The sequence below is a fragment of the Scomber japonicus genome, chromosome 14 (genome assembly GCF_027409825.1).
Source record: "Scomber japonicus isolate fScoJap1 chromosome 14, fScoJap1.pri, whole genome shotgun sequence".
In the NCBI taxonomy this organism is placed as follows: domain Eukaryota; kingdom Metazoa; phylum Chordata; class Actinopteri; order Scombriformes; family Scombridae; genus Scomber; species Scomber japonicus.
This window is the reverse complement of record NC_070591.1, coordinates 15,504,355-15,530,416: the sequence shown is the minus strand read 5'-3', so window position 1 is coordinate 15,530,416 and position 26,062 is coordinate 15,504,355. Positions and strand designations below refer to the sequence as shown.

The window sequence follows — 26,062 nt, the reverse complement described above, 5'->3', positions numbered from 1 at the left end:
GGGACCTGTGCCCTAATCTCTGTTTTGACTTGCCTGGGAAAGTTGTGCTAAAAGGCACAAAAGAACCGAGGACTTTAAGAACATCCCACCACGGTGCGCCTACTTCACAAACTCACATTGTTCTCTCCGCGCAGAGCGCGATCAGACTGTCCATCTTGAGAGGAGTCGGCATTTGATAGATTGTTGTTCGGCTTTGTGAAGGTATGGACTTTAATAAGAGTACACTGGAATAACCTGGAGGCTCTTGTTTTTGCTGGATGTTGCGGATGTTTAGTCCCACCTGGCTGTTGCACCTCTGCACTAATAACTGCGCTCTTGGAGTTTGGTGATGGGCTGTCAGACACATTTGTTGGCTTTGTTGGATGGATCTGCACAAAGTCCTCTATACTGTATTTCTCTTAAGTTCTTCTTGAAGTTTCTCATGTCTTTCCAGCTCAGTAGGGGTTTTGTGGAAGGGGATCACCTTTCTTCTGGTGGTATTTATAAAATTAGTCTGTTATAGCGAGCTCAGGATAGTTTTACATGCTCTTTGGTGTGCTATTTACATCCCTCTAAATATACTGCAGTGGCTGACTTGACATCAGCCTTTTATATTTTCTCTTCAGCTCAGTTACAGGCTATAATAGTGAACTTTGTACACAGAGGAAAGAAAACAACTATTAAGTATGAATTTATTATAAAAGTGAAAAGTTTTCTCCAGAAAACATTTATGGTTGCACTGAGCTGGCTCTATATTGTGTCTTAAGCAGCCTGCGCTTTGAGAAAAAAGAGAGGGAAAAAGTAATTTTTGTGTATATTTCTGCATTTTTATTCCTAAATGAGTGTGCTGCAGATGAAGCACATGTGGTTAAATGTCCTTGGCTCGAAGGGTGTGGTGAGTGGATGGTCTTTCAGAGCAGTGCAGGAATCTGGTTTCTTTTGATTCTTTTGTTAGTTTGTTCTTCAAAGACACAAAGTAAATCAGAAGTGTATTGAAATATACAGGTAGTCTGATCATTATGCTTTGTAACTTTTGGGGCCTTTTCATGTGGTGTCAATTATCCACATGACATTAAACGTGTCTGGAAAGTTTTAGGTTGACGAGAGTAGTGGATGTTTTGATCATGTACCGGGAGCCACTGGGGAAATGTCTGCTTTTGTTGAAGTCATTAAAAGCAGGTTATTCAAGAGGAAACTGGCCTAACCCTATCTATCAAATAGTGCTTTTTAAAAATGTGGTTGTGAGGCTGATGAAATGATAGTTTTCTGTGTATTCAGTGCACTGAAAATTCAAAGTAATGCAGTAATCATAGGCTATGATACACGCCCTCTGGTCTTAATTCTTTTGACATTTTTGCCCTTTTCCCATCATTTTTTTGTTGCTAGAATACCATTTAACCACAGTTGCAGACTTTTAACAAGAGTTGGCACAATAAATGCATGACAGTGGTCAACATTTTATCATCATCTCACCAGATAAGATGGAATGGAGGAGTTAACGAGACAGATGGACTTCTCAGGAGGCTTGTCAGAAGAAAATGGTGAGATTCCCAAATTCACTTCTGGTAGATAAAAGGCATCATAAAAGAAACAATAAAAGCATGAGGAGAGGGATTGGTTTGTCCAAATCACAAACATCCCCACTTTTTTATACTTGTATGATGTGTGCAGACAACAGAGGAGAATAGAGGCGCATTTGTTTCGCTCAAAGCATAAAATAATTACATTTGAAAAGCTCAACAGTAACATGTTTTTACAAATGCAATGTCCTAGGATAATCCACAGATTTGAAAATGTGATTTCTCGTTAATGACAAAGCTAAAGCTTGATGACAGATTGGTGTAGGGTTACTTTAGACACAAAAACCCCAAACACTTCTCCTTAGATAGCACTGCAGCCTCTCCTTGGGTGTTGCTTTTGTTTCTTTTTCTTGGGGGCTTACTGTTACTAACAACATGGCATGACTTCACTAGTCTCAGTTTTCATTTCTATTCCTCATTCTCAGGGGCTCATGGTGTAAGTCATGCTCTGGTTTTTGCTCCAGTAGTCATAACTGGATCTAAAAGTACAGCTCAACTTGTACTAACGACTTCTGACACGTGCGAGGATGGAGAGGTCAGGGGACACCTGATTATATGCTTGATGCCGACCAAGAGAAACATATAATCAGCCACCCTGTCGTTCTTCTCTTGTTTTTTGTGTCATTTTTTAAAGTAAGCAAGTTGAGTTGATAAACTTTATGTAAGTAGTCCTGCTCAAACTAATAGTTACAAAGCTCTTTACACGAGGGAGAAAAAGAAAGTGAAAAACAGAGACATGAGATAATCAAACATAGTTGAAGGATCGTAAAAAAGCCAAAACAATTGAGTTAGAAAGTGATTTTGACAAATGTGCACCGACTTGGCTTCTCCGAGACTTTGTTGGAAGCCGTTCAAAGGCGAGAAGTGACAACAGTAAAAGCTCGATCACCTTAAGTTTTCATCCTAGACCTTCAAACAGACAGTAGTCCCTAAAAGGACAGAAGAAGAAGAGGAGGAGGAGGAGGAGGAGGAGCAGGGAAGGAGGCAGCATGAAAGTGAAGATGAATTTATATTGTCTATAACTGAATACAGTGAAAAGTCAAGAGGCTACAGCTAGAGAGTAAAAAGCCACCTAGTGGAAGAAGATTGTTACTGATGTTAATCATCATCAGCAAGTTAATTATAAAGGATCTGATTAGCACAAACTTAAACTTCAATAGTTTTCTACAGTCTACATTTATTATAATCTAAAGGTTCGGACACAGATTTAGACATATTATTATTTATGTGAGAACAGGACTCCAAATTTTATGTGTGTACTTTCTATAGAAAAGTGAGCTTTTGGATTATAAGTACTGTTGTTTTTTCTCATGCATTCACAAAAGAGTTAACTTTGCAATAGTAAAAATCAAGTTGAGCTTAAAGATTAATTATTGACGTTGGAAAAAGCAGTTTGGCAGGAAGGACTCTTAGCACACAGTCTGCTCATTGGAAAACATCAGTCACAATTTCAGCGGCTTGTAGCCTTCTTGTAGCCTTCATCGCCTCATTTGTCTTGAAGATGGTTTAATTATTATGTTGAAAGTTTCCAGAGAGTGAAACGTAGAAGTTTTTGTCAAAGTGAAAATTTAAAAGCCGGACTTCCCTGATAAAGTTATTTGTTTTGATAATTTAGTTTATATTTATCAGTTGTGGAAGAAGTGTTGAGACCTTTACTGACGGAAAAGTAGTAATATCATATTATAAAAATAAAAATCCTACAAGCAGTACAAAAGAATTAGTAGCAAAATGTACTTTAAGGTATTAAAAGTATTCATTAGGTGACATAATGAGTGTTGTATAATTTAATTATTATCACTGTCAAAGCAGGTTTTTAAAGTTTAAGCTTGTTAAGGTGGAGATAGTTTTAACTACTTTATAAATGATTGTGTAGTTAGTATAAGCTGTTAAAATCTTCATCTTCACAATAACTAGTAATGATATCTGTCAGATAAATGCAGCAGAGTAAAAGAGTAAACGTATAAAGTAGGATAATCAATCAATAAACCAAACAATCAATCAATCTTTATTTATAAAGTGCAAAATCACAACAAAGGTCATCTCAAGGTACTTTTCACATAGAGCAGGTCTACTCTTTAATTTAATATAAAGAGACCCAACATTTTTCTGATTATGTAATAACTTATTATGTAACATCTAAAAATAGTCATGATTGAATAAAGCAACAACCAAATTTAGAGTTAGGAAAACGAATTTACATTAAATAAAGATGCTACCACTCAAGAAGTGAATCTGTTTCATCAGGACTGTGTGTGTGGTTGAATCAGATTTGATTGACAGGGACCAAAAACAACCCACCCACTGTCCTCAGATCCACATGTTACTGAATCCTGATTGGTTCCTATAACTGTATGACATTGCATTGTTCTAGCTGAGCCTCGCCGGTTTAAAACAAACAGAAACCTCTCAAGTGGAGTCATTACACCGGTTCAAACTTTGGCAGAAAGTGGTGTGCTCATGCAGTACTTCATCATTCATAGTGATTGGTTGATTGTTTTCAGGCCTTTAATAGTTAAGGAATAATTTACTAATTTATTCATCAGTTATAAACATTTATAAGAAAAATAATAGTCATTAGTAATGCATTTTAGACAGGTTATGTATGTTTCACTTTTCTAAAAAGCCTTAATAAAAGGCCACTTTTTTAGTGTAGGTTTCTTATAATAAACCATTAACGTTCCATTCGGGGGCACGGGGGACTTCTTGATGAAGTTTAGAGCCAAAAAGACAAAGCAAATTTCCTGTTGGAGATGGATGAAACTTATCCAGAGGGATTTCTTTAACTTGCTTATAAACAATTAATAAATTCTGCCTTATTAGCCAGTCTACCCATAGGACAGTAGCACTACAGTAGCTCTGTTAATAGAGTAAAGTAAGTAAGTAAGTAAAGTCAACTCTGGAAAGATAAAAGCACATCATCATGCCAGCCACTCAACACTCCATTAAGCACCTGCCCACTGGGAGAAACATACTTTAAATACTGTAACATAAAGCTTGCTCTATAGATAACATATACATTAGCCAACATGAAGCACAAAGCACAGTGCACAAACACTGTATTCATTTTCTTTCTTTCTGTTTGCTATCAGTTGTCACAGAAACTATAACTTCCACGACCAGACTGACTTCTCTGCCACCAAGTGAGTGTCTCTTTTTTCCTGGTCCCTAACCCACGCCTGCCTAAAGTATTGTCCCTAAACTATAGCATAAAACAATAATTATAGCTGGGCAGGTCCAAAGGAAGCCCCCGATGACTAACAGCTTCTCCTTGTTTTGCTGTGTGTCTTCTTGTTGCTAGAGGGAACCAGCGGATCAAATCACAGGAATATGTCCAGCAGTGCTGGAGGGCTGAGCTTGGAGAAGAATGTCTTAACCCTGAACAGTGGAACTTATTTCAGTTCATGTGAGAATATATTTCCACTTGTGGTCCAAATTTGGGAAGTGGTTGTCTTCAGAAAAGTTTTGAAATGCTGAATGTTGTATTTTAAGCTCCTGTTTGAACTAAACGGATAGATTTTGATTTATGAGTTTGTGTATCATTAATGTTTCCACTTGCAGTTTTTAAGGACTTCCTTAATGTGACTAATATATAAGCCTGTTTAACTCTGTAGAGATGTTACAGTTACAAGAAATGACTTGTGTACATCCCTCCAGCCTCTGTAGGTGTTAATACCAGCAACTACAGCTCCTCCTCAGGAGTTTACCTTGGTGGAGACTCCTCAGGAGGAGGTGATGGAGGGGGGAGCTACATAGATGGAGAAAGCTATGGAAGCGGAGGCGTTGTTGGCAGCAGTGGTTCTGGAGGTGGCAGTTATCACGTGAGCTCGGTGTCAAAGGTCAGGACCAGCTCGTCTGGTGGGGCCAGGAGAACGCAGGCTACCGGCTCATCACGAGGCCTGTCGCCAGCTTTCCGGGAGAGGAAGACCATAAGCAGTCGCTCAGGAGGTTACGACGGTGAGCTTTGAACAAGCACTGTTCAGTTGGCATCACAGGCGCTTATAAAAAGGAGGAAACTGTTGGGCACTGTCGAGGGTGCAGTTTATATTTCTTCTAAGCCATTGTGTGTTTCTTTTTAGGAAGTTCCAGTGCAAATTCCTCTCCAGAATTTACACGCAAAGATTATGGCAACTATTGTAAGTGAGAGCGCCATTCCTCCAGCTTCATCCTCGTTTTGTGTCTATGTAGATTTAATGTTTTTTTTTCTTCCATTTTTCTGTTTGTTTTCTTTTCAGGCTCCAGTGCCACGCGAGGGAGGAGTGAAAGCAGAGGTATTAAGTCTTCCTGTCTTTATTTTTGCACCATCTGACTCTGCATTGTCCTGGCTTACGTTTTATTAAATCAGGATTTCTTTGTCCATTGTGTGTTGTGATTTTTTTTTCCAGAGAGCGAGATCAGAGCCAGATTACAAAGTGCCTCCCCCTCAGCTTCCAGATGTAAGACAGCTTGAGACACATGGATCCATATGGTGCCGGTTATGCAATTCGCCATAAAAGCCACAAAGCATCTTCATCTGAGCGTGTTCATCAAAACAGGGAGCAGGGTTACTTATGAGGAGCGTGTTCTTTTGAATTATGCTGCTTTCAAATGCTTCAAGACCCCAGTATATCACACATAAGGCATTCCCTTCTCTTCCACTTCTCAAATGCACATTTACACTCGTGAAATTTCAATTAGTAACACGTGCAGTTCTTCAGACAAAAGCTATACATCAGCGGAAAGTAAGAGGGCGAGATTTAAACGAGTATCACAGGGTTTATTTGCGTTGTGCTCAAATGGGGAAGAAGTTTATGTGCAGATTTGTGGTGGCAACAAAGGCACACATGACTCACTGTTTGCTGTGCCTGCCATTAGAAACCTAACAACTGTGGAGGGTCAGAGAATTGTTGAGGCTGATTGCTCCCCCTGCTGATTAAAGCCAACAACTGCTGTGATTTTATCCACATTTTTGAACAGTTAGTCATCCAGTGCCACCTTAACCCCAGCTCAGCAGGGTGTCAGATTGCTGTGTGGCTTTTCTCTGTGATTTCACCAGCAGTGAAAGAAGTCTTCAGAGCATTTACTTGGAAAAAATAGCACTCCTGCAGTGTAAAAATTAGAGTTACCCAAGAAACTTTTACTTTCCTTGAGGGTGTTTCCATTATATGACTATATATATTAGATATATTACTCTATTCTTCTACTTCACTATATTTCAGAGACAAAGATCTTTACTTCACTGCATTTATTTAACAAATCATAAGAATGAATTACTTTGATGATCTGAAGATTTCACATACAAAACATTTGATTGGCTCATAGAGTACGGAGCATTGTTGCAGATCAGATTTATACAAAGCAGTTAAAATGAGATCCACCTCCTATAACTATAACATTACAATGCTGCTTACATGATGACATATGGAGTATTTTTACTTTAAGCTCACCTTTATTGTCATATGTATTTAAAAAAAACATGTCCTCCGGCTCTCTCTGCCTTAACTCAATGAATACACTATCCCGAAACAGCAAAAATACATTACAGACCTAAATAGACTATGTACACAGTGCATTCATATGTATAAATTATAAACACATTGTTAAGTACACAATAACACAGTATATATGGGTACACCATCTGTTCACCAGCCTGTGGAAAGAAGCTGTTACTGAGATGGGTGATGTCTGATTTGTTGCTCTGGTAACATATTTTAGATGTAAGCAGATACTTTAAGTACTTCTGTACTTCTATATAAGTAAAATTGTGAGTGCAGGACTTTTATTTGTAAATGAATATTTTTATAATGTTATATTGCTACTTATAGTTCAGTAAAATGATCGACACTGTTTAAACCACTTGTAAAAATACTTAATTACAGGTAAAAGTCCTACATTCAAAATTTCACTTAAAGTAAAAGAACAGAAGTACTATGAGCAAATCATGTACATGAATTATGAACAATGGTCCCCCGGTATTTTATTGCTGTACTGTTTGTCATATTGTTGGATTACTATCAATGATGCATTAATACGATTTCAACATTTGAATGTTGCAGCTGGACAAAGTGGAGCAAATTAAATACATTTGGTAGTTTGATCTGTAACAATGTTCCATATTATGTCTGTTAACTCTAAATCTGCAAAGGAACTAATAACAATATCTGTAAAATAAAAGTAATTGTTCAATATTGCTCATTGAAATTTAGCTGAGTAGAAAAATAAAGTAGTATGAAATTAGAAGTACCTTAAAGTTCTGTATAATCACAGTACTAGAGTACATGTACAATGAAACGTGTGAGGTATTGCAGGGCAGTATTTTCAGTGTTAAGGGTTAACATCAGAGTAACATTAGATTGTGGTGTTTGCAGGGACGGAGTTGGACGACGTGAAGAAGCTACTGAAGGGTCGCTCTAGCAGTGTCAGCCCCACTCGCTCCTCCACCACTCTGCCTGTTCCCAAGAAGGCCGGCGTGGAAACCAAGACTGTCTCTGTGGCCTCTCAGTCGGGTACACACACATTCATAGACACTTTGTCTCCCTCTCAATGATATATGGTTGTTTTAAAGAGGCCTCATCTATTACTGTTACGTATTAGTCATGGCTCAGCACCTGTTCTTCTGAAAGATAATCCGTGGTGAACTCAGACGTTTAACAACACTCACTGCAGTTTTTAAGGTATTTACAGAATCCTGAAGGACTTTTCTTCATCTGGATTTTTAAAACAAAACAATTTTTGTCCACTGCAAAATATAAAATATTTTAACCCTGTTCTCTTCTTGCTTGTTTTGTTTTAATACAAGAAAATGAAAATATATTGTTAGTTAAGGAAATTAATGGAAAAAATAATACATATAAAAATATATCAATATTTTTTATGTTCTGTTTTATGGAACTTCTGGATACCTTTTTACTTCAATAAAGTAACAGCTGTGGAAATGTGTCAAAAACCCAGATCCAGATGGTCCAGATGGACAGAGGAGCCTTTGAGGATTGTAGAAATATTTTCAAATTTGCAAAAGGTGATGTTAAAGGACCTTTTTGAAAGCTAAAAACAAAAACAGTGACTCAAACAAAATGAGCAAACACAAGAGGTGGTTAAGTGAGATCAATTTTATCTCCTCTTGATTGTAGCCTTTTTGTTTCTTTCTCTCCTGCAGTGTCAACTTCGTTTGGCTCTGGTGTGACGTCAGCTGGATTCAACACCATTGATGCATCTGGCGTGTATGATAATGGGCAGTTTGATACTGGTGTGAAAACAGGTCAATATGATATCAGTGTGAAATCAGGGCAGTATGGCACTGGTGTCAGATCAGGCCAGTATGATAGTTTGAAATCAGGACAGTGTGAGACTTGTGTCAGATCAGGCCAATATGATGCTGGTGTCAAATCAAGCCAGTATGATGTCAGTCTGAATTCAGGACAGTACGGTACTGGTGTAAAATCAAGCCAGTATGATGTCAGTCTGAATTCAGGACAGTACGGTACTGGTGTAAAATCAAGCCAGTATGATGCTAGTCTGAGTTCAGGACAGTACGGTACTGGTGTAAAATCAAGCCAGTATGATGCTAGTGTGAGTTCAGGACAGTACGGAACTGGTGTAAAATCAAGCCAGTATGATGCTAGTCTGAAATCAGAGCAGTACAGTGCCGGGGTGAGATCCGGCCAGTATGACACTTCCACGCTGGATGCTCTCCTTCCATCTTTCTCCTGGTCCACCGCCACCCTGCCCTCCTCCTCCACCACGGTGGTCACTGGCAACGCCAGCAGCTACACGTACCAGGCGGGCAACAACAACATGGGAGGATCCTCACCCCTCAGCGCCACCTCACCCTCGTCGCTGTCAGGTAAGACTCAAAGTCCCCGCAGTATCACCTGTTACCTGCAGGTGAACTGACATCTTGTTAGAAAGTTAGTGAGGAACATTTGATGAAGGTGCCAGGTCAGTTGATCAAGTAAATGTGCAAAACTTTTAAGCTTCTTGGATGTGAGAATTTGATTCTTTTCTGTTTTTTATTATTATTTTACATTAAATATCTTTGGATTTTGTTTCTTTGTCAGACAAAACAAACACTTTGAAGATATCGCTTCAGAAACTGTGATGGGCATTTTTCAGTATTTTATGACATTTTATGAACTGAGCAGGTCAATTTATCTTTTAGTTTATGTATTCTGGGTCAGCTGTATGCTTAACTGTAAAGTGTACTCTCACTTGCACTGTCAAGTGAATCCTCTGTAATGCCTTCAGGCTGGCGCTCTCATGCGGCCAGTAGAAAAACAAAGCGCTATTTTAATTCCTTCATTCCTCCTGCTATCAGGCTACTAAATGCAGACAGCATTGAAATGTAGTCAATCTCCTTGAAAATCTGTGTGGACTACAAATGTCTTTCTTTCAGTGTTTTTTTGTTGTTGTTATCAACTGGCTCCTCATGTAAGCCTGCAAATACTGTAGGCCTACATGACGACCTGAGAGGGCCATAGTGTGTCCTCTGCTTGTGTTTGTATAGGCCATACGTTGATCTCTTGTCACTGGCATGCCAGTGCTTGAATGCTGCTGCTAAACTGAGTTTTATTTATGTGGACCTGACAGGCTGTGGAACTTAAATGCCCTTCTGGGATAAATAAAGTTGTCTGAATGTGAATCTGAATCTTAACACCTTCTTTATGTTATTTCCAGTTTGTTGTATTTATTTTTATTTTTTTGTCCTTCCATATCTGTGTTTTTTGTTTTTGATTTCCTTCTCTTAATTTTTTCTCATCCTGTGAAAGAATCCTTCATTTTATGTGTTAATTTAAAAGAAAAAAAAATCAAAGTCAAGAGATTGAGGAAAATATTCATTATTTTGCAGCTCTAGATTTGACCCTGTATGTCTCTGTTTGTAGTTTATGGCTTTCAGAATAATCTGGCGCCCACCTCTGGCAGTGTCCTCACCACCAATGGCGCTAACGTCAATGCTCATTTGGGAGGTATGGTGGCACAACACTCTTGACAGTTTCCTGAGTCAATAAATATTCAAAATAGTGCTTTTATTTAATCAGTGTTAACATGCACTTGTGTTTGTCTCTGCAGGTTATGGAGTTCAGAAGAATGTGTCAAACGGTGGTGGTGTTGTCAGCACTGGAGTCTCTACAAGTAAGCACAAATTAGTCCTGTTAGTCCAGTCAAATCTAAAAATGAGTCACTTCTTACCGTAACCTTGTTGTTTTTGTTGTCAGCCACTAGATCCCAAACTGAAGATGCATATAAGAAAGATTATAAGTTCCTGATCTCTGAAAAGGAGAACGTTCCAGCCAGAAGAGATGCAGAGATACTCATTTTGGCCAAAGACAGTGGCAAGCAGTTCACCACCACTGGCAGCAGCGTTCATTTAGGAGGAGGTCAGTCAGCTGCTTTAACACCTCATTTTCCATCATCTTAGTGGAACTTCTCAACATTCTTGGAACCAATCTTAGATCCCCAGATTCCCAAGTTGTATAGCATATTTAGGCAGAATACAACTCTTCTATTTTCATTAATAAAACATCAAGAAACCCTGATACTGCTCACTTGGTAAATTCATCATTTAAGCTTATTGGATCTGCTCAGTTCTCTTAAACCATCACAACACAAACACAAACACTTCTGTTTTGTAACAAAATAGCTGAAATGACCGAAAGTGAATTCAGCTTCTACTAATTATGTTTAATGAATGTTGTTATTTTTCCAGGCTCACTTTCAGGAGACTCCATAAAAAAAGAGAAGCTTATTTCAAGCTATAGTGAGACGGCGCCACTGAAGACAGAGAGCGGCAACACTTACTGTGAGTGATCATTTAAAACATCTTAAGGAGGAAAGATTACATTAATTAAAAAAACTAAATCAGCAACCATTATTTATTCATTCACTAGATGGGTCGTCTGGAGTTGTAATGAAAGACAAAGCCACCTATGCAGGTATGTTTGATTGTATGTATGTTAATACTTTCAGGATGGTGACTGTTTTAATTTTGGAAAGTGAGAATTATCTTCTGTCTTCAGAGATTCACAGGGACAGCGGCATCTTTGGAGGAGGAGGATTTTGCTGCTGCTCTGACGCATGCTGCTCCTGGTGGAAATGGCTGCTGGGTCTTCTCCTTCTCTCCTTGCTCCTGCTGGGACTCCTCTTTGGGCTCATTGCATTAGGTGAGGATCACTTATGAAACATTCTGAAATTGAATTTAGGGATGAAGATTAAAAACCTCAGGAGTCATGCAATACTCTCTGGTATTGCCCTGCAGTGAAGCTACTGGGATTGACTGTTTTTGAACCAATGAAATGTGTGTTTCAGCTTTTACAGGCATGTGAGCATTATTTCACAGTGCTGCAAAGAACTGGTAGCCTGTAAACGTACTCCTCTCCCTGGAAATTTGATCCCTGGGCTCTGTCCCAGTGCCATAAAGTCGGTCTGACATTCATTGTCAGTGGAGCAGCTCCAGAAATTGCTGCCTGATGACATCACAGACTCCAGTTTGTTACCCTGTGGCAGGAGACTTGTTGATGTGTATTAAACCTTATAAAACATGTACAAACCTGGAATAACATTTGCATTCCCTCATCATCATTTGGGATTTATTTTTACCTAAAGCATCCACACAGCAAAACCTGTTGACTGCATTTAATAAGACACATAAGAAATGACTGACTTTTTTCAGTTATTTTATAAGTGTAATCAGAAAAGTAGAAAATACAGAGTATGTGTACATAATATATGTTTTTTAAATCTAGTTTATAGCGCCTTGGTAGCCAAGTGGTTACTGTGCATGCCACATAATGGCAGCATCCCTGGTTTGATTCCGTTAAGGGACCTTTGCTGAAGGTCATTCCCCTCTCTCTCTCCCTGTTTCCTGTTGGCCTCTATGCTACCTACTATTAGAAAAGCCCAGAAATAAATCTTTAAAAAAATTAACCAACAAACAGATAAATACTTAATAAAATCCTGTTTGCTGAATATGAATTGATTAAACTGCTGTGTGTTAACATGCAGCCCTATACTGAGACTGTTTCTCTTATTTCATCAATAATTTGGTTTCTTGAGTGATCATAGAGATCATATGGGTTGTGTTAGATTGACTTTTCAGCTTTAGTTCATGAGATTCTGGCAGAATATTATGGGGAAAACACACAACAGGCATACAGATGACCGTAGTTAAAAAAGCTTGAAACAGGACAAATCAATCTAAATTAATTTCATAAACAATTAGTCAAAATACTTTTATATCTATTTTTTAAGCACTGAAATTAACACCAGCCAGCACATTACCCAATAAGAGAATGAGGGTTTATGGTTTGTATCTATGATCACATCTGTATCTAATCTGTAAATATGTTTTGTATTTCTTATTTGAGTTTGTTTTGGACTCCAACATCTTCTTTTTCCAAAGTTGTTTGGATGTAATTCAACCACTTGATTTTTTTCACAACTGCAATATTTTGCTGTATTTTATCTTTTACAGTTCCTTGTTTTTAAGTAATTCTTCTTTAATTAATTAACAAGATGAACGTAGTAAAATATTTACCATGTTCATCTTGGCAGCTTTCTCAAATATATTGTTCCCCATCCCATTCAAAAAGTTTGTTTTGTAAATTATTTCTTCCTTATTCCTTCTTTTTGGAAATTTTGTTGATATAAAAATCTGTCAAAATGGTTCATTGAGTTTGTGGATGAAAATTATGGATATTTGAGTACCCAACCCCAGGAGCTTACTACAGATAAATTCTTCACCTGTGGGAAACACTGTATTTGTGTGTCAAAGTACAAACTGAAAATAATTTCTTGACTCTGCTTGAATATATGCTCATTGTGTGTGAATCCTAACAAATTTTGATGTCCTTTTCTTAGCTGAGGATGTGAGAAAGCTGAAGAATCGAGTGGCTACTTTGGAGGCTGCATCCTCAGCCGCTACTGCTCAGACCAGTCGTCTGTCAGGTACCAATGACATCAACGCCTATGTGGATGGTGCAGGTGGCAGCCGCACTGACATACACCTAGCTGCTGGAGGAGGCTCAGGCTCTGGTACCGGAACACGAATCAGAGTTGGTGGTGCCGGTGGCTCCCACAGTGGAGGTGGAAATGCCATTGACATCGGCACTGGAAGTAGCTCTGGGGCTGCCGGTGGTGCCACTGGGGCCGGTGGTGCCAGCAGTGCCAGTGGGACCATTGGAGTCAGTGCTGGAGGTGCTGGCACCAGCTTCAGTGGTGGCACTAGCACTAGTGGCACCAGCTTTAGTGGCAGCACCGGCACTAGTGGCACCAGCTTTAGTGGCACCGCTGGCGGCTCTAGTGGAACCAGCTCAAGTGGTGGCGCTGGCGCTAGTGGCACCAGCTATGGCACCGGCACTGGTGGCCCCATCTTCACTGGCCTTGGGACGGGTGTAAGCGGAGGACACATAGATCTTGCGGCTCTCCACATTGCTATCCAGCACATGATGAAATCTGAAATGCAGTCACAGGCATTCAGAGGTACTGCACATTTACACACATACACACACACACACACACATAAAATCAAACAGGTTTATCTAATGGCTGTTTTCTCTTTTAGCTTTAATAGCATCCTCTGTGCAAGTAGAAAGGGGATTGCCTGGACTTAAAGGTGAAATACAAATATAATTAATTTCATAAAATCTTTTTCTTCTTTTTAATTAATTACCAGAAGCTGTGTTTATTTTATGTTAATTTATCTTTATTCTGCTTTTTTCAGGGGACACTGGAGCTAAAGGTTAGGGAGAAAACCACTTGCTGTTATAAATCTTTTCAGATTTCTTCAGTTTTAATTCTGTTATGTTGAATTTGTATTTGTTTGTGATCTACTGCATACTGTCATCGTAATCAAATGGATGTTTTTCTTGTCACAGGAGATCCTGGTTTCCCTGGACAGCCAGGTTAGGAATAATGCCTCATATTTTCCTTGAGTCATTACCAGTACTACATAATTTGTGTAGGATCACCATGTAATTTTACTTTCTGTGACCTTTGACCTCAGGTCCTCCTGGTTCGATTGGCCACCCAGGTATTGATGGTCAGAAAGGACAGAAAGGAAGCCAAGGTACAGAGAGTGGTTCAGTTCAAAGTACACAATACAAGTATGCTGTTTGGTTTATTAAGAGTAAGTGAGTATCTGATTTAAAATGTCTGATCAGGTGATCATGGCCCGGAGGGGCAACAAGGTATCAGGGGTCGTGAGGGCCCTGCTGGCCCCAGAGGTGAGCCAGGACATGCAAGTTTTGGAATAAAAGGTGACAGAGGTACGGCTCAGATATGGCTCACAGAAATTATGTTTTCCAGTGATAATAATAACACCTGGTGGAACTTGTTATTTACTTGTGTAAATGTGGAATCTCATTTCTCTGCTTTCTTCAGGAGATTCTGGGTCGCCTGGACCAAAAGGTGAATCATCAACTTAAATACTTACCCCTTACATTTCAATGTATTTAAAAACTTAAAACAAAAACACCTAAATGTATAGTAGTTTTTGATCAAATTTCCATTGGTTTTACTTACAGAGTTGCTGACATATTGCTATTACTTTTATTATCTCGTAATGCAAGAAATACAAACTGCACCAGGTGGCAGCAAAGAGTCAGTTTGCTAATAAAGCCACATTAGAAAGAAGGACTCCTTCCTAGACTAAAGCAAATCCAGTGTTTAATACTAATAATGCACATAAATTATCATAATGAAAATGTTCACTACTACTTAACCATTATTCATTGTCTTTTGAGCACAACTGGGTTGTATTCAATTTGAAAATCCATCTGAAATTCTCACTTTAATTTTAGGATACTGCCTGCAATACCAACCCATGTTTATCTAACTGATGTCCTTCACTTTATAATCACTTATAATGATTTATTTGACTTTGTAATGATTCTTCTCATCATTTAATGATGAGCAGAATCATTATAAAAAATTATAAAGTGTTAATATAGTGTTATTGGTTTTAAATCACTACAGACTATGGAAACATGTAGAATAACTCAACTAGTTTGGAAAAAATAAGTTATGTGTATACATCTAAAATGTCTAGTATGAATATATTAGATATGTTCACACACATAATATTATTTTATTAGTTGTGTTTACTAGTAAAACAAACAGCAAACTTGCGTGAGGCTTGTCTTTGTTAGTCACAATATTCAATAAAGTATCAGTTATGATTGGACAAATGACACACTCCCTATACCAGCCTGAGTTACCTGCACATTATAGAGTAAGATAACTTGTTAGCAAAAATAGTAAAAATATAAATTAAGGGGGACTGAAGTGCATCTGATAGTACTGTTGGGGTTGTTAGACTACAAAGTTTGGGAGCCACCGCTGTGCATACTGTCTTACAATAAAATTAAATGTAGAATTAAGAAAAGCACTGAGATTGGTGTTTCATTGTGACTAGGAAAATAATTGTTTTGTAAAATCTCACAAAGCAATAAAATGTTGTTGTTAAACTGCATTTTTGCTGATCTTAATTAATAATCTTTGCTTTAGGTGAACCTGGAACTCATGGTCTTTCTGGACCACCAGGTGAGTTTCTTCCTGTTCTCATCCATTCAGAACATTACAGTCATTACAGGAACACCTGCTTATGAGACTATTATCTCAGATTTAGCAGCACCAAGTAAAACACTGTTGGCGTTGCCTCAACTTGTCCCTGGCAGTTTACATGAACTGTTTTGTTACAGGTCAACCAGGTCCTCAAGGTTTCCGTGGAGAGGCAGGGCTACCAGGGGCTAAAGGTAGGTTACATGGAAATACCCAGATAGAACATGGATTTTATGCTGTAATGTTATTCACACTCTCTCTTTTGATTCTGCAGGCGACAGAGGACTTGCTGGATTTCAAGGACTTAAAGGTTTGTTGTTTGTTTGTAAATACTTCAGGTGTTTATAGGACTTGTGGGGTCAGTAAATGTTTCTAATTGTTGTTTAATTTGTGTTTATTTTAGGTGAATCTGGTGAAAGAGGTCTTAGAGGTCTGCAAGGTTAGTACAGCTTTGTGAATTACTGTATTGTAGCTGTGAAATTGGCATGTTTTTTTTACTCTGTACAGTATGAGTTTCTAAATCCAGTTGTCTCAATCAGGTGAAGCTGGTTTACCAGGTCTGTCTGGCCCAGCTGGAGAGAAAGGATCCAAAGGAGCGATGGGTGAGTAAATGGTGCCCTTCTAATTTTAATGTGAATGGATTGTGCTGAAATTGTTCAAAGTTTCCCAATCTGTTTTAATGCAACAGTCAGGTGCCCAAATGAACATTGAAATATGGTTTGTTCATATATAAATTGTGAACATATCCCTTCATGTAATAGATTTGACTGTACCAAATCATTCTATTATGTCTTTTATTTTTAAAAAGAATTTTAATTCTGCACTGAAAAAATTAGTTATGGCAGGTGTTTAAAATTAGTCAGTTAAGGACAGTAACACACTCAGTCCACCAGGTGGCAGCAGAGAAGAGTCTGATAATAAACCATCTTTTGTAACAGTCTTTTTTTTCATAGCATAATTTACAGAAATAATATGTTTTGAAACAACAGTAGTAATACGAAAATAGGGAAACAAATAGATATACAACGCCAGGGGTTACAAACAAAACACAAGTATGAAATAAAAATGGTGCACACAATGTAAAAAAAAAATAAATAAAAAATTAAAATTATAAAAATACATCAAATTTGGATCACAGCTTCAACGTTTTCACAGCTTTTCTATTGCAAGAGGTAGGTGTTTTAATGTAGGACTCTGACTCCTTTTTAAAGGTATAAAAGGAAGGTTTAGTTTTTAACACTTTATATATAAAACTTGGCCAGGAATATGATGAGATTACATAGAAAAAATACATCGTCTAAGTCTCTCCTATGATTTGTAAAACCAAATGATACATCGTTCAAACAAAGTACAAAGGCATCATAGATATAGTCCAATATAAAACTACAGATGCCTTGCCACAAACTCTGAGTGTGTTTGTACTGAATAACAGTCACCTTAAAAAAAGACAAATGTTTTGTTTTTGAGTGACTCATGGATTGATATTCAACAGAATATTTATTTTTTATTTTATTTTTATGTCATCAGGGCTGTCTGGACAAGATGGTGCAAAAGGCTCAAGAGGTAAATGAGTCATTACTGTATAAATATTACTAATACACCTATTTAAATATTATTGTAATATGCACAAGGACATTACATCAGAGATTACAACTCTTGAATATATTAGGGTCAAGCTAATAGAAGAAGCTTTTATTCCTCTTGCTTTTTAAATATATAAAATAATGATTATGTTATAATATTTGGCCAATAGGTGACCAAGGACATGCTGGACCCCCTGGACTTAGAGGTCCTGCTGGGCCTCCTGGAGATGCTGGACTTCCAGGTAAAATAAACTCGCTGTCCCTTCTATGAAACATAATCTTCAGCTATAGTATTATTAGCGGACAGTATGATGAGATATAGTCATAATTCCTCCCTCTCTGTAGGAACACCTGGGCTTCAAGGACCACCAGGTACAGGTCTATTATGACTCACACTGTGGTTTTAGATTCTTATCTTTAGATTTGTTGCTTTAAACGCTGTCAAGACTGAAAATGTTCTCACATTTTATTTTTAGGAATACCAGGGAATCCAGGACAGCCAGGGGCCAAAGGTACTCCTGTCAACTGTAATGCTTTAATAAAAACAGAAAAGCCTTCTCCAGCAGAACATGTCCATGCTTTCTAGTGTAGTTTATTTGAAATCTGAGATGTGTCTGTCTTGTTTTAGGTGAAATGGGTCAACAAGGGAAAATCATTAATGCAGGTAACAGAGAAAGCACAGAACCTTCTTTTACAAACCATTGATTATAATATAGTTTTGAGAATATCTGATCGTTGTTTTCCAGCTGGCTCCGCCTCTGTGGGTATCCCAGGACCTCCTGGGCCTTCTGGACCTCCCGGCCCTGCCGGACATCCAGGATTATCAGGTCTGACAGTTTGACAGCCCAGAAAAAACCCAGCCCTCGTCCACGTCATTCTGCATGATGACTGATTGCATATTATCACAATTAACAGGGCTTATCACTGTTGTATTAGCTAACTTAAGTGTGTTTGTATTTCTTTTTTAGGTCCTATTGGTCCTGCTGGTCTGCCTGGCCAACCTGGTAGGTTACTGCACCCTGGAGTCAAAAACAAAACAAAACAAATTTGGATCAGATATGAAGCCCTCAGAGTCTCATAGATGCTATGTTTTTCCGTCCTCACAGGTCCTAAAGGTGACAGGGGATACAAGGGAGAGCAGGGAGAAGCAGGAATAACAGTGAGAACGTCTGATTCTGTAAGCTCAAGCAGAACTGAGAGTGAGTCCTCTTTTTATGAAGTCTAGACATCCTACAATATTTTGAATTGAAAAATATCTGAGATGTATTATGATTTGCTGCAGACATAGACTTACCAATAAAAACATAAATTCTACTTTCCATTCGAACCTTAATGAGATTGGATACAGTGGAAACAGGCAACAAAGTCCTTCAGCTGAGTACATGTTTAGCATCTTAAAGCCCTCTGCCACCAGTACACCAAAGAAATGTAAATGTTTTGGTCTGTTGTTGATCTGTTTCTGCTTTAGGGCAGTATGGTGCTGGTGGAGTCTCAGTAATACCTGGCCCACCAGGTCCGCCTGGACCTCCTGGACGTCCAGGTAAATAAGACACATTTGTACTCTGTTTTGAGGTTATCCAAGACATCATCAGAAACAATATTGTGGAATTTGACACCATGTGAGAATAGCCACTCTCTCTTCCTGCAATGGCATGTTCTTTAACATGTGTCACTGACCATCTGAATACTTTCTTCATTAGGAGATTCAAGACAAGGACCTCCAGGACCACCTGGTCCTCAAGGTCCTCCAGGCAAGTATTTGAGCTCATCAAATCCACAGTTTCAAATGGTTCGTATTTTATGACACTTATCCATTCTTCATATCAAACATTAATAATCATGTCTGCCTTATAGGTTATGGAAGACCAGGACCTAAAGGAGACAAAGGAGATTCAAGCTATGCATCTGGCTCTGGTATGGCTCAAAATCTGAATGTTTGCTCCGTCAGGATGCAACAGAAACAGAGCATGTCACAGAAAGCACTAAAGAACAGTTACACAAGTGTATTCACTTCAACACTGCTCTTCTTACAGGAGTGCATTATGGACAACCAGGACCACCTGGGCCACCTGGACAGAAGGGAGAAACAGGTGACCTCTTATGTATCCTTTAATACAACTTCCTCTCTGTTAATTTACTTGAACTCTATCATGACATTTCTGTTATTGTTTTAGGTTCACCTGGACCAAGAGGGTACCAAGGTAACTGTCTTTCTTTAAGTTATGTGTATCTTATCAGCTATAAATCAATCTGATCCATTCATTGTGTTTAGCTTTCACAAACCTTTATGACCATTATGTAAAAGTACAGATAGTTCTGAGAAAATGAACTGTGATGTCTCATTTGTGTCTCAGGTGAAACAGGTTCGCCCGGCACCCCAGGAAGACCAGGAAGCTCAGAGAGAGGTCAGTTGTTTGTCCATCAAATGAACGTCCAAACACAAATCATACATAATCATATTAGAGAGCCATAATTGTGAAATCTTATTGGCTTAGCATGTGTGAGGAGCATGCTAAGCACAATGTGTGATAGAAATACTGTAACTGTATATTTCTTCCTTACAGTGTCAACTTATGCTGGAGGACATGGGATCCAAGGACCACCAGGTCCACCAGGGCCTCCTGGACGTCAAGGACCACAGGGAATTAAAGGTAAAACTAACAAAAAACAAAATGTCCATACAGTGCTTTATTTTTTTGTATTGTAGAGTAGATATTGTATCTGCTTGCCTATACATCACCTGATGATAAAGCTTTTGTTTTTGTTAATAATTTCTAAGGGGACACTGGAGCTCCTGGTTTACCCAGCACTTCACGAGGTAGGAAAAACCCCTACAATATCCTTATAACTCTTTACAGTAATGAGCAAACACAATTAAAAATCTTGTTAAAGCACTAGAATGGTGTTAAAGTTTGTGCCTAACTATATTCTGCAAGGTGTTTACTATCTATTTTTTCCTCAGGCTCAATCTCAGTCACCTCAGGGCCTCCTGGTCCTCCAGGTCCTCCTGGCCCTTCAGGCCCACCTGGCGCATTCTCCTCTTCTGAGATGCACCATTACATCAATACCTATCTAAGTAAGAGTTTTTCTGAGCTAAGGTTGCAAGATCACATGCTGCCAGGGGACAAAACTGAGTTAAACATGTTTAATTTGTTCCATGCAGGCAGAAACAGACAGGCTGGTATTCCTGGACCTCCAGGTCTACCTGGGCCTCCAGGAATCCCCGGAACCTTCTCAGGCTCTATAGAGGACATCTCCACTCGCATCATTGCATACATACAACGTAAACTTGTGCTTTCCCCCCAGAATTTCTATTATTAAATGACAGTGTGAGGAGTACTTGATGATTTCATTTATTAGCTATGTTGTGCTACCAAAGGTTCAGGCTCAAGCTTCGGCACTGGTGTCCAGGGTCCTCCAGGACCACCTGGCCCTCCTGGCCCCGGCTCTGGATCCCTGACTGTCAACGCTCTCATTACCATGCTACAGAGTATGTACATGTTCAGTTGGAGCCGAATCCTATCAGACACATGACCCACATTGCACTCCACACATTTGTTGGAGACAGTGTGCCCATGAACTCTTCAACATCAACTCATCTGACATTTGTGCACATAACTAAACTCTGTCTCTCTGTTGTGATCTGCTCAGGAGATGATGTGAGGAGATATATGTCAGGACCGCCAGGGCCACAAGGACCACCAGGACCACCGGGAGCATCAGGAGGAATCTCTGGCACTTACAATATACAGGAGATAGCTACTTATGTCTTCAACATCATGAATGGTAGGCTCAGGTTGCGTAGAAAACATTGACCCTGGAAATGGTGCCTGAACTTCAATCAGTAAAATTGTTTTTCTCTCACAGAGAGAGGGATTGCTAGAGGTCTGCCTGGGCCACCAGGCCCTCCTGGGCCTGCAGGTGCAGGGGGCTCTAGCTATACTTCTGCTACAATTGACTACTCTGCATTGATAAGAAGTAAGTTACTACTAATGTTTCCCTTTCACAGACACTGACCTTGTCTTACTTAGAGACAATAAACTCTACAGGACAGGATTTAGATCTGCTTGTCTTGTTGTTTTCCTCAAAAATTACACAGAAAACAATGTTCTTCGCCACTTAGTAAGGCAAAACAAAAGTCACTCATACACCTTTCTTATATCTTACACCAGATCCAGACTTCCGTTCATGGATTTCCTCTGCTGTACAACATGGTCCTCCCGGTCCTCCAGGTGTTTCAGGGCGTCCTGGCCCTCCTGGCCCCCAGGGGCCACCAGGAGTCTCCACTTCAATTGTGCAGGGAACGGGAAGTCGCGGGTACAGTTTGGAGGAAATTCAGCGTCACCTGCAAGGTGAGTCTGGCAGACTGGATGAACATCACTTATTGGTTATTGTGAGGTAGACTGACTGCTAATGTAAATTCAAATTAAATTGTATCTATTATATCAAGTAGTTTCATTCTTCTCAGCTGTGAATGTTTTGTCAAAAAGTATGTCTAACAATGAAGAGTCATGATAACGACAATAAATAAAATAATCACACTTTAAAACAATGTATCTACAACCTGCGACCAATTGTGTTACACTGTAGTACAGTTAAAAAAAGCATACTAATGATTACATCTTTTAGCTCATTTGAGTAAAACGATTGCAACATACTTAGAAGAAGAAAAAAAGAAGGAAAATCCATAGACAAGACTTTAATGCCATAATTGCCTGCCTGAGAGAATATTTACTGAAAACAGAATTAAACATTTGGCAAAGCACTAGAAAGCATTAGAATGTTCTAATGCTCTAAGCACATGTTCCCCCCGGAACATGTGCCTGCTTTACAGACAGAGAAGAATAGTCCCTTATTCCCACGGTTTTGTGTTAACAATAAAATACTTTTCAATACATGGAGTTTCCAGTTTATTAGGTTCACCAACATGAAAAGCAGTTGCTGCCCTCTCTGGTTGAACAATTCAAACCTGTTTCACTGCTGGGTGTGGCCAGAAGTTTAGCCACACCCATCAATGACTTCACAGTGTATTAATGCACCCTGAAGCAAAGTGAGAAGTTTAAACTGAAGGTCCGCAATAACAATATTTTAGAGGGTTAAGTTACTCTTTTATATAATGCAATACAACAGGCCTGCATTAAGACCTTTACTGTATGTAATGCAACATTCAGTTCTTGTTGACACGCTAGATCAGTGTTGACTCAGTTATCTTTCTGACAGTGCTTGTGTTTCTAATAATATCACAGCTCATTGTTTCATACATAGACCCTCATTAATATAAATGGAGTTGCACTAGTGATCATCATTTTGATACACACTTTTTGAATTTAATGTTTTTAAGGTTCTAGCTTCAGAGGTCTTCCTGGCCCTCCTGGTCCTCCAGGTCCACAGGGTCCACCAGGCAGACAAAGTGGATCGGTTTCCTACAGTGGGAACTTCCCTCGGGAGTCTATCCGTGCTGAAGTTCAGGAGTATCTGACCAGTGAGCTATCATACACAGATGAATATACATGAGAAACATGTGGAAACATTTATGACTGCAGATCTCATAAATAATCCTTTTTTTAACAGGTGACAATGTTCGTCGTACCATTATGGGACCTCCAGGTCCCCAAGGACCTCCAGGTCAGAAAGGAGATCGTGGAGAGCCAGGTTACTCCCAGAGCTACGTGCATAGCTCGAGCTACCCTCAGGGTGACCCTCGCTATGGTTCAGACCGCAAAGACATTGATGTCAGCAGGCTCGCTGAGAGACTAGACTACTCCAACGTTGCTTTGAAAGTTACAGACTACATCAAGAGTGAGTAGATTACGGCTGACTAATATGAAGAGAATGAATAATTTCATATTATTATACATGAATTGGAACTAATAGAAATCAAATTAAATGAACAAGTATGACTACATGTGTGTCAGCAGTACTTTGATATAATAATCCTTCCCTAGATCAAGGCCTCCTGCAGGATTATCTGGTTGAAGGTCCCTGGAGGTCAAATGTAAGAGCTATTCAAGGCCCCACTGGTCCACCTGGCCCTCCTGGACCACCTGGCTACAGCCGTGTCATTGGAACTTACGGCAACATCACAGCTGACCTGATGGACTTCTTCAGAAGTGAGGACACAGATTTATGATTTTCCACATGTTGTATCAGATTAAACTCTACAGCAATGGAAAACTATCTGGACTTATGTAAGCGTAGTTGGAAAATGTTGCTTCATTACCACTGAATCTGGGCTTTTGCTCTTTCACAGCCCATGGCACCATCCCCGGTCCTCCAGGAATCCCTGGACCAAAGGGAGAGAGAGGGTACCCAGGACCCAGGGGAGAAAAAGGTACAGCCCAGAAGAATAGATAACACTGAGAAAATCCTGTTGTATATTTTCCAGAGTAGAAAAATAGAGTAGAGTGACTGAGACAAGCAATCTGAGTCTTGTATGTTTACAGGTGATCCTGGACGCCAGGGTTTATCAGGACTACCGGGGACATACACTGTACAAATTCCACACCGAGTGCAGAAGAGGGATACCGGTAACATACTTCAAAATCCAAATCGTGAAAAAATGTGTAAAAGTGTAACCTACATGTTAACTCATCACTAAACCATTTTTTTCCTCCACTGCAGGCAATAAAGTGGTTCGTCATCAGCTGCGTCGCCGTCAAGCTAACATTGGCTAAAAGGCAACATACTACTGGATCATGTCAGATTTCATTTTTACTTTAGTCTTTTTTTTTTCTTAGGTGTTCAACAGTAGCAATGCAAGTAGTAGAACATGCTCATTATTTTTTCAATTTGTAGAAAAGGACAATTTGAGGAAAAATTGCCAAAAAAATGCATCAAACGTCTCTTAAAAACAGCTTTGGTAGAGTAATGGATTTAGCTACAGGTGAGGGTTTTTGTGAGAGTCCGGCATTTTTCACTTTTTAAAATGTGGGTGTGTAATGTTTACTTTGCTTAGGTAGAAGCTTACATTCAAACTTTATCTGGGGGACAGCTTTGGTTAAGAACATTTTTGGGCAATAGCTAGAAATTGCTGAAATTTTTAATTGCACTTTGCATCTTTTCCCACAGCTTGTGTGACTGCAGAGTCTGGTGTACTTTTTTTGTTTTGTATTTTTTTTTTTTTGAGGATTATATTGTATTGAGGACTATACAAGTGTTAAATGCTGTTAATGTTGTAACGTGGTAACCAATCGATGTTTCATGAAAGACTACAATACTTTATAATACTGCCACATTATCTTTATGAATCAAGCCATCTTCCAGCCTCTAAAACCCTGGAAATTAGCCATTCAAATTATATAACAAATATATTTTTAAACATAATAGCAATGCATCATTATCTGAAGCAGACACTGTCCCAGTCAAGTTGCAGGTCATTTGTGCAGCAGGAGGATTGGGGTTAGGTGTGTATGATGCTGCATTCAGGACTGATGATTTACTTGAAAGGTTTGTTGGTTAAAAAAGAAAAATTAGGTTGTTTGCAGGGTTGTGAGACAGGGACTCAGATAATCTCTAAGGAATGACTGATTGGATTGTATATTTTTGTATGACAGCACACTGAAATTCATATATTTTCTTTTTAAGTGTTGGAAAGATTAAATTATAAATTGTTCCCAGATTGTTTTACATTCATGAATTTATTGACATTTGACATTCAATATATTTGACAGACACACAAATAAATCTATTTTTGGACTTGTGAGTCTTGATATTTGTGTGACTAAATTGATCTCAAAATGATTTCACTCAAGGTTTGGTCCAAATAAACAGTCAATATTTTATTTACAACAAAAATGTCCATTTATAAAGACACTAAACACATTTGATCTGACATCAAAAATGCATATACTAAGAATATTTGTTGTGGTAGAATGACAACTCGTCAAACACATCAAAATGCTGTAACTTAAAATAAAAAAATATTTGAAATCTATGGGCCACATGGTGTCATTCACAAGACACAGCCTCCAATAACCCCAATAAAAATCCAGCATTCATGACAAAACACCATGTTAATGTTCATGTCAGTATATAGAGAACTAATAACATGCATTGATGATATGCAGTGGCAAAATAAATGAATCAGGTATTGTTCTCTTGAAATGGGTCTCTTTTTGTGCGCCGTCAGTACTCATAAAATGCAGTGAAGAACATCTCTTCACATTATGAAATACAGTTAAGGAGTTACAGATTCAGCATATTACCTCTCATACAACACTGGTCTCAAAAAGAGCCAAAGCTCATCACGAAGAGCGATTACAGCATCAATATATCAGGAATACATGTTTAGAAAACTAGCTGTGGTCATAAAATATGGGCTTATTTGAAAAAGAAAAAAAAAGAAGGTAAAATCAGAAGCAAGAAAAGATGTTCAAACAATTCATTCAGTTT

General features: G+C 38.8%; 1 protein-coding gene across 1 annotated transcript; it reads left to right on the top strand.

Moving 5' to 3' along the window:
• Positions 1–23: 23 nt before the first annotated feature.
• LOC128372428 (collagen alpha-1(XVII) chain-like) lies at positions 24–26,028 on the top strand. Its single transcript, XM_053332469.1, has 57 exons — positions 24–201; positions 1,456–1,520; positions 4,649–4,699; positions 4,858–4,962; positions 5,214–5,513; positions 5,636–5,692; positions 5,792–5,827; positions 5,942–5,992; positions 7,904–8,041; positions 8,692–8,824; positions 9,050–9,378; positions 10,415–10,498; positions 10,602–10,664; positions 10,748–10,909; positions 11,239–11,331; positions 11,420–11,464; positions 11,549–11,692; positions 13,389–14,009; positions 14,092–14,142; positions 14,251–14,268; positions 14,405–14,431; positions 14,533–14,595; positions 14,690–14,794; positions 14,910–14,936; positions 16,035–16,070; positions 16,229–16,282; positions 16,363–16,398; positions 16,492–16,527; positions 16,628–16,690; positions 17,616–17,651; positions 17,842–17,913; positions 18,017–18,043; positions 18,148–18,183; positions 18,300–18,335; positions 18,418–18,498; positions 18,640–18,675; positions 18,778–18,870; positions 19,140–19,211; positions 19,372–19,422; positions 19,526–19,585; positions 19,705–19,761; positions 19,846–19,872; positions 20,035–20,076; positions 20,236–20,322; positions 20,451–20,489; positions 20,634–20,747; positions 20,835–20,954; positions 21,051–21,161; positions 21,323–21,457; positions 21,539–21,649; positions 21,844–22,023; positions 23,013–23,153; positions 23,243–23,470; positions 23,617–23,781; positions 23,922–24,002; positions 24,115–24,198; positions 24,293–26,028. The coding sequence occupies exons 2-57, from the start codon at positions 1,466–1,468 to the stop codon at positions 24,343–24,345; spliced, it is 5,358 nt and encodes a 1,785-aa protein (XP_053188444.1). The 5' UTR covers positions 24–201; positions 1,456–1,465; the 3' UTR covers positions 24,346–26,028.
• Positions 26,029–26,062: the final 34 nt, after the last annotated feature.